General features: G+C 32.6%; 1 protein-coding gene across 1 annotated transcript; it reads left to right on the top strand.

Annotated features, from left to right (window-relative positions):
* The first annotated feature begins 8070 nt into the window (after positions 1-8070).
* Positions 8071-9315, top strand: LOC125594527. Its single transcript, XM_048770691.1, has 3 exons — positions 8071-8851; positions 8932-9000; positions 9097-9315. Exons 1-3 carry the CDS (start codon positions 8234-8236, stop codon positions 9109-9111), a joined length of 702 nt encoding a protein of 233 aa, XP_048626648.1. The 5' UTR covers positions 8071-8233; the 3' UTR covers positions 9112-9315.
* Positions 9316-9649: the final 334 nt, after the last annotated feature.

Genomic DNA, 9649 nt, shown 5'->3' with positions numbered 1-9649 from the left:
TTAAATTATATTTCTATATTGTATAACTGATGTGGTTTATATACCAATCCATATCATATATCGTGGTTTCTTAGAAATAAAATTCATTCAGTATATTTTATTACCAAATTAAGCAACTTTCTCTATTTCAGTTCGGTTAGTTTTAATTAGTTCGGTTTTATCAGATTGAACACCCTTATTTTTGGGGTAAAACACATATTTATAATTTAAATGTAAAATTCAATTCAGGTAAGATAAACACTATGAATTAATGTTTATTTTTACTAACTATATATATATATATATATATCACCCTATCCATTGATCCATTCTTACTTACGTAGATCACAATTGTCTTTTTTTGTGGATTGAATTATAAAATAATGAATGTAATATCTTGACAAACAATCCAGTAAGCTAAACATTTATTGATTTTCTTAAAATGTATTATTTGTAAAGGCTTCAATATTTCTGACTCGATTCATTATTATTTTCTTACCAACCACTTTTATTTTGTTAAATGACCAGAAACGGTTGGAGCGAGGAAGCCTTTGATTAAATGTATAAGTCTACTATATTTTCCCTGCAATCCACATGATAAGGGACAATGCTTAAGGGCGTGCAAACACAAGTATAAAAATACGGAAATCGGAACTTGCAAAAAAATCCCACCGCCCCCACCAGGAATAAGATTCCTAAAAATGGCTTGCGATTGCGAATACATGGCCGTTGAATGCTCATGAAAATTATAATTCAATTTACTATTCAAATTGATGATTAGATTTGGATGAAATTATTTTACATATTTATAATTTAAAATCCAAAAAATGGATTTAATATTAAGTTTTTATTATTTATTCTTGTACCAATAAATATTTGATGTTATAGATATGGAGGTTACGTCCTTTACTTTTTTTTAGTTAATTTATTAATTCCTATCTACACATCGATCTATAATTATATATCAAAAAATCTGTGAGATAGTTCTAATTTAAACAAGGATCGGTGGTATGTTGAAGCAAGATGACTTTAGTGGGCAACAATAGAACAAACAATCCTACTTGATTTGGATTTCGGGTGGAGAGATCTGTATAAAGAATTTTGATTTTGTCTGATATGAAAAGGATGAAGAATTAAGTTGCGTTGATTTGTCACGGTGTGCTCACTGCTATTGCTTCCGTAGTTTCATGGTGAAATCATAATTAAGTCTTCCATTAATGTATGGTTGCTCTATGAGTGAGAGAGATTGATGGGAGAGTGAGGATGATGTTATCTCTGCATGCGTGTGATATCAATCTTATAGGCGCTGTGGATTACGGAGATGATGATGTTGTAAGCGCTGGAATCAAATGGTTTTAAACGCTTGTTGCTGCCACACGGGTTAAGTAGATGAAGGGAGAAGTTATTTTCTATCAGATGAAAACCGGAGAATGCATACAATCATTCCCCAAAGCTAGAGCATTATATATGGATGCTTGGTTGATTTGCTTTGTAGCTGGAGCTGGATTATTGTGTTTACCTAAAAATATATAAATGAGTTACAACTTTATAATTTCCATTGAATAATAATATTCTCAACCAAATTTTTTCACTTTCAAAGCTCTCATCAAAGTCTATTAGTTATTTAAAATTAATTTTAAAATTTATGAAAATTAGACATCTATATTATTAAAACTGAAATACATTTTGATACTATTTAAAAACATGGATAACAGTATAAATGAAAATTATTTAAAAACATAGATAACAATAAAAAAAAATTATAGTGTCTTTTTAGTAATTTCATTAATATAATTACATTACCTTTATTTCTATATTTTAATTAATTTAATAATTTCATTAATTATATTACCTTAACAATACATCACATCATTAGTTATATTACCATCATAATAATAGTGCAGATTTTTAATTATTAGTTAATCAACATTAACTTTGTGCCAATTATAAAATAAAAAATGTATAATAATTGGATTTTGCATATGGTTAAACGTTCGGTTTAGTTCGATTCACTAAAACTTTTTTTAATTTTAGTATCAATTGGTAAAAAATTATGTAGCCAAAAACATAATTCAAATACATGTTTTTATGAATAAAACAATAACTTAAATCAAAATAATAAAAATATATTATATTTATTGTCACTTAATTTTTTACTCTATATAATTATTTTACTAAATAAAAAACTCTTTCTATTTCCATTAATTTAGCAAACACATAGAAATGTCTTTTTATTAGTTTATAAAATCAATTAGGCATGAACATTTGCTATCCATTTATGTACAAGTTGTTCTTTTCGGGTATCTTTTTTTTAAATTAGGCCCGCTTGAATATTACAAATTTACGTGTGAGTTTTGAGTTGAGTTTTTTCTGGGTCTGGATGAGTTCGGTTCTGATGTATATGAACATAAAAATATCTAAATAACAAATGTATTTGAAATAGATTCGGATATTTGTAACAAAAATAACCATATTACCCGATTGGTTCAGGTCTTTTGAATACAATTAGTTATATTACGATCCATGTAAAATATATAACACTAATTATGAAAAATAAATATCAATGTATAAAAATATAAGAACCAGTATCCGCGGTGTGCGGGTCAGCTCTAGTTCTGTTTTAAGATTATAAGATTTGTGTTATTTTCCTTTTTGTAACTATTCTATTGGCACTTATTACAGATCACTCTTGTTCATTAATCATTTCTAAAAATAAAAATGAAACCTTAATAACATACAGTCAGATGTAGAACTGGGTTCGCGGGTCAACCCGCACCGCCCGCCCCGCCAACCCGTGGGTCGACTCATTTTTTTCACTCAAAACATCGACCCGCATGATCCGCAAAGAAATATTCACATACCCGCACCCGCCCAAGTTTGCGGGTAACTCACGGGATCCGCGGATAATATAAATTTTAATAAAATAATTATTTTAATTAAATAATACTTATTTTCTAATAAAATAATTAAATTATATATTATTTTTCTGAATTTATAGTATTTTATATTTTTTTACAAAAATATATATTATTTTTTGAAGTTTTTGAATTTTTTTTAGTTTTTTGCGGGTTAACGGGTACCCGCGATTCAAAATCTACCGATCTGCACCCGTCCCGCATAGAATCGACTTGACCCGCACCCGCATGTTGAATTTTTCGGAATGGCCGACCTGCAGCGGGTCAAACGGGGCGGGACACGCGGGTAAAAACTAAAATTTCCAGCTCTAGTCAGATGATTAAAGGGAAATTGGGTCACATGACCATGAAAAAAGCCTAATTCACATACTAGCCATTTTACTTAACAGACCTATACACGCTTTTATATATACATATTAATACTGTAATACCCCTTCTCTCAACCGGTGCAACCTGCTCAAAAAAATTAAAAAAAAAATTAATTATTAATCATACAAAATAAATCGTGGCCTACTCGACTTCACATCTTCCTCTCCACAGCGTCGCCTCCGCCTGCTTTTGTCATCTCCTTCTTATTCTCATTCCAATTGTGTACTTTCTCCACTTGTGCCATCATCCGACATCGGACGGCATTAAAGTTGTAGCAGCGATCAGTAATAGACCCTTCCTCTCCAACTTCACCAAGTTGATTCTTCTCAGATCTCCTTCATATCAGCGATTACGGTGAGTTCTGTTGCAATATTGTAAGTTCTCTGTTTTATGACATAGATTCTATTATTTCTATGTTAGCTCTCCCATTTGGAATAGATTCGGACCTACCGCATTCTAAGTTGATAAATATAACTTATTGTTTCTGTTGCATGCCCGATCTAGTAAGCTGAGGTAAACAAATTGATTTAGGGTTGAAATTTCTCACTGCAAAAAGGGGGGGGGGTCGTGATTTTTGGAAATAAAAAGTCCATTTTGCGATAAAACAAGTTTAGTTCTATGCAAATGGAATATTTATGGAACAGTGTACTATTTGAAATGGAAAATTTTAGTTTTAGAAAACTGGTTATGTACCATTTCATTCATATGCTATTTCTGAAGAATCATATCAAAGCTAAAATACTATTCGCTTTCCATTCCATCAGACCATCTGTTCCCTCCATATCTATAATTATATATTATATCAGATGGTTCAATTCTAATTGCAATGTTACTTTTTTACTCGCATAGGCTATTTGGAATTGACACAACTAAATATTTAACTTAAGCATAAAGTAATGCATATACTAGTAGTCTGTCTCATATGCTGTCATTTCCTTCCCACATTGTAAACTAAGTGTGTCCTCATTTCATTTTGTTTTGCAGGTTTGTCATGGATGAATGGAAGGGTATAGTACTTCTATACTATTTTATGAATAGAACATATTGTTTTTCTTTTTCAAATTTGGCTCTTCTCTTATTTGCCATGTTTATTAATATATAATATACTATATAGTAAGTTATATTTCATTCGATGCTTGAAAGAGAGGGTTCAGTCTTGTTTGTTGTTGTTTCATGTTCTATTGATATGAGTTTTTGTATGGTGTTTATATGTGGTTTATATTAGTAGGTATATGATTTTTGTAAAGAGAAATAATATATTGAACGTAATAGAATAAAATTATTATGACATCAAATAAAAACAGAATACAATGTGACATTGATTGGGAATGATACATATATGATGTTTCTTCCACCTCTTTTCTCTAATGCCGTTAATCTTCGTTTATGTCACCACAACAATCTGAATTTGGTGTAAGATTACCTCTATCCCTACAATCATAGACACTTCAAAATTTGAACAATATATATATGTACTGTGCTATATCGTTTGTCACATTTTCTATTCTATAGGCTCATGTAGAATGGAAATGCATGTTACTTGGGGGTTTAGTTTACGAAATATTGGGGTTAGACATTGGATTAGGGTTTATATTTCCATATAGGGTTTAGTAATTAGTGGCTAGGGTTTAGTTTGGAAGATTGGAGTTGACATTGGATTTAGAGTTTATATTTTTTGTAGGGTTTAGTGATAGTGTTAGTGTATGTACGATGGAGTTGGTTATTGGGGCAAGCATTACCCCCTTCCATGAAGGCATGACCATATTAGCATTTGAAAAATATGTTAAGATGCTTTTTAGATTGCAACTACATTTTTATATTTCTTATATATGCCTCATGTAGAATGGTAATGCATCTTACTGGTCTATTAAAATTTAGGTTTAGTTTATGAAATATTGGGGTTAACATTGGTTAAGGTTTAAATTTTGATATTTGGGTTTAGGGTTCATATTTGAGTTAAGATGATTGATTAGAGTTTAAGGTTTAGGATTTAGGGGTTGAGGTGTGATTAGGATTGGTTAGTATTTAGGGGTTTAGGATTTATATTTGGGTAATGGTTTAGTGATTAGAGTTTAAGGTTTAGTATTAGAAGGTGAAGGAGTATGGTTGAGGTCAATAATAACTTCTTCCATGTAATTATAGATATTTTATAATTTCACAATATGTACTGTGTTTTTTTTTTGTTCAATTCTCTTGGATTATATTTGGGGTAGGGGTAGGGTTGAGGTTCATGGTTATATTTGGGTTTAGGTTATATTTGGGGTTTAGGGTTTATAATGATTAGAGTTTAGAGGTTTAAAAAAACCAATTTTATATAATAAGTTTGGGTGAGATTTGGGGTAATAAAGTTTTAATTATCTAAGGGATTGATTTGGATATTGTTTATATTTAAGGTTGGTGGATATAAGTTTATAATTATATACTATTTGAATATAACTCAGTGGATACGTATGTGGTCAATCAAAGTATACGTGGATGACTCTTCTTTCTACTGGCCACATTATTCTTTTCTACCTTTTTACCAGGTACCTGTAAAAATAAAGGATAAAACCAAGTAATTTATGGTATAAATGTTAAATACTCGATTATGTCAAAATCAAAGCTAGTTACTTAATTTACATACATATATAGCTAGTTCACAAATTAACCCATAATTATAAAATAATCAATTAACTTAAAGATAATTATTGCAAGATCATCTCTATGTAACTAAAACTAAATAATTTAATATGATTTGGTTAAATATAATATGATTTTAGATGTTATTATCCTATACTGTTATATCAGAAAATTACATTCCGTAAAAAAAAAATCAAAATAGGTAAAAATGACATTGGTTTTATGTTGTCAAAACAAAACCAAAAAAAGTAAAATCACAATGAAGATCAGGTTTTGTAATGTTTTTTTGCACGTTGTGCATTTATACATAGAGGAAATGAGAAGATATACCCTGGCGCTTACAGTAAATGTTGATAAGATTTCGACCAAAAGCACATCGTAACACAAGACTGAACTAATATACAAAAATCCATATAGTTTTTTTTTTCTGAGCTTAAGTCCATATAGTGTTAAATACAACTCATCTTGGTTAATTAAAAACAACCAATACAAAAGCGGTTATCATATGCAGATAGCAGGTGAAGGCCTCTGAACTACGGAAACTATCCCTTTTACCATTTAATTGAGTGACCAAGTCCAGCTAATGGAACACTGGCCCTGTTGACTTCTGCTGGATGCGTTACAAAACCACTCGAGAAAACACATAGAACTAAAGCATATGGTGTGAAAAAAAGCACACTGGATAAACGAAAAACATGTCTCCTATACAAGAGTGTAATCATGATGCTATTCTAGTGGCACATGTCTAAAACATGTTTTTAGAAATCGCATAAGAAGAAAATTCACTCTAAAAGCCATTACTTGACATAGTTCTAGCGTGTACTCAAGAGTGGATTGCAGTTTCTGGTTGGCTGCAGTGTCAAACGTAAGGTTGCATAGCGACAATCTGGCTGAGAAAATAATTGCCAGAGGTAAAACTCATCTCTTAGTCCAAATTAAAAATGCATAACCAAAAGTGCACCCCTAGGAAAAATGTATATAAAAAAGAAAATCTCACTAATGATGTGTTACTGCTTATATTCAGATCTCAGTGATTGTTAATCCAAAAGTTCAAAGCAAGTTGCAAATTCCATTTTGTGGTACTGTGGAGAGCGGGTTACATGTTTAGCCGGACTCAATTCAAGATCAATAGATCAGGTTTATTCATGTTAGTACTTAGTTGTCACTCTATATTCTTGTTTACGTATCCAAAAGGAAGAATTATATTGAATCTTGATTACTGAAAGCTGGTGATTAGTGATTACACAGTTGATAGTATCAAATACAAATGAGATGCCCAATACTTTATAAATCATACTTAAAAATTAAAATACATCTAGAGTCATCTTTAAATGCATAATTTCTGTTTATGAGAAGTTAGGACATAGTAAATAGTTTTGCTGCTTTGGTAATTTCCGCTTTTCATGATCATCAGTTTCATTATTAGAGAGACTTGAGTAATACAAACACTCCAAACAAATGGAAAGTTGACTTCAACTTCTCATATGGAAACTTACCTTTGGATGAATATGGAAACTTTCAATTTCTTTTCGATAAAAATATTACATTTTTGAGATTTGTTTCTCTAGCAAAACATGTCCCAGCTTAATGATACATTAAACTGAAGAAGCATTTGTCTAACAGAGACCGACCAACCATCCACAAGCGTCAGTCACATAAGAATAGTTGTAAAGTTGAATTCAGTTGTTTTATAAGATTTCTCTAATGCATGTTGCTAAGTACATAATTAATTTTTATTTATAAGATTGTAAGTTCACATTATGAAAAGAACTATAATCAGTTTCTAATTTAAATATATTTACGTATACCAAACCGAAAGGAAAATAAAATGATTCTGATTCTGGAACAAATAAATTAAACCAAAAGGAAAATAAAATAATTGTGATTAAAAATATACATAAAACTGACAAATTTAATAAAATAAAAAATTGGTATATGTAAAATTTGAAACCTTAAAAAAAAAAAGGAAAACTCTGAGTTACGATTAAACGGCTAAGATGAAAGATTAGAAAATCCGACGGCTGTGAAGTCACTACTCACTTACAAAAATGGAAAAGTTCCGAACCCGGGAAAATATAAAACCCGAGCACATGCGCATTTTAGCGTAGATTCAATTACATTACCGAAACTACCCTCTGCATCCTCCTTCTCCTCCGTATATATAAAAAAACAAAGCCTTAACCTTTCTCTGACGGCATCGTTAACAAAAAAAAAAAAAAAAAAAAAAGCAAATAAGAAAAAACACACCGCCGGTTAAAAATTTTCCGGCGATTTTTCTCGAGAGAAAGTCTTCGAGTTTCAGCGGTAAAGAGAAAGAGACTGATCCTCGAAGAAGACAGTGCACCGATCAAATGGTATTGCGCGGTGAGATGACGACGACGAGACCGGAGCCACCGAAGAGTCTCCATAACTTCACGCTCCCGAAGTTGAGGTGGGGGAGCCAGCGACTCCTCAAGTGCATGAAGATCGACGATTCCACGACTTCCGGCGATCATCGACTCCGCCGGCGATCTTCGTCTTTGCCTGAGCATCGGAGCAGCAACAACAACAACCAAGATCGTCGCGAATCTGCGGAGAACGGCGGCGGCGAGGAGGAGGAGGAAGGGATCGAGGAGTTCAGGGTGAAGATCATGTCGGATCTGAAGACGGTGAGGGACAAGATCACTCAATCCATGTATGCTCTCAATGAGCAAGACGGAGAGGAGGTGAAGGAGGTTTCTCCGGCGAAGCCGTGGAATCTGAGGAAGAGAAGAGCAGCAGCGTGCAAGGAACCGGTTGAGGAGAGGACAGTGAATCCGTCGCCGCCGAGAGGCGGAGTCGTGGTGGAAGAAGCTGAGACGACGGTGCGGCCTAAGTTCTCCGTGAAGCTGTCGAAGAAGGAGATCGAGGAGGATTTCATAGCGGCTTTTGGTCGCCGACCACCGCGCCGGCCGAAGAAGCGGCCAAGAACGGTTCAAAAAAAGCTCGATGTAAGTAATTTGATTTTTATGATCTGATGTGATTAAAAGTTGATTTATTATTTTATTGTTTGCTTTTGACATGGCTACAGAGCTTGCATCCTGGGCTTTATCTAGCTGAAGTGACGCTTGATGCATACAAGGTCCCAGAAGAAACCAAGGTATGATTATACGGCTTTGTTGTTATCTTTTGAAAATCATCAGCTTTTATATTTTTTTGAAAAAAGTTGTGAATCTTTTTGCTTTTTTTTTTACAGAATATGCAGAGATGATGATGAAAAGATTGTGTGATTCAGTTGCCGTTGAAGTTTCAAAGGGTTGTCAATATTTGAAATTGTGGTCAAGCAAGCCTTCTTCACCTGCTCTGCTAGTTTTTTCGTTTCCTCTTTCTTCTCTGAATAAACTGTATAAAACGCTATGGAGGGGAGAGATACTGTAGGTTCCGGTTGATTAAATACATAATAAAGTTTCATTTCACAAAAAAACAAAAAGATCAACAAGCAATAGCCTTCATGGATCATGTTTTCTCCTTTTAGCTTTTAAGTCTTCTCTCAGATTTCTCACATGAAAAAGGAATCAGAGATTGATGAACCGACAGAGGAAAAACAAAAAAGGCTTTTGTCTTTTCATTTACTTATATGCATCAAACTGCAGTTACAGATCTAGTAACAGCTTAATTAATGTGCGAAGAAGAGAGTTTTCTGGGTCAATGTTTCTTTGAGATTTGAGTATTTGCAAGAAGTTTCCTTTGGCTGCTTGTATGCTAGTAATGATTAAAAACACACACCGTTAAATTTGAAAAGGCTGCAA

The sequence above is a fragment of the Brassica napus genome, assembly GCF_020379485.1.
Source record: "Brassica napus cultivar Da-Ae chromosome A8 unlocalized genomic scaffold, Da-Ae chrA08_Random_9, whole genome shotgun sequence".
NCBI classification, from domain to species: domain Eukaryota; kingdom Viridiplantae; phylum Streptophyta; class Magnoliopsida; order Brassicales; family Brassicaceae; genus Brassica; species Brassica napus.
The sequence above is the reverse complement of the archived record's forward strand: the minus strand, read 5'-3'. Positions and strand labels throughout refer to the sequence as shown.

Excerpts from the sequence above, each read along its gene's own strand:
- LOC125594527 (XM_048770691.1), top strand. The coding sequence starts at position 8,234 with ATGGTATTGCGCGGTGAGATGACGACGACGAGACCGGAGCCACCGAAG. Across the intron at positions 8,852-8,931 it reads CGGTTCAAAAAAAGCTCGAT|AGCTTGCATCCTGGGCTTTA; the intron begins GTAAGTAATTTG and ends ACATGGCTACAG.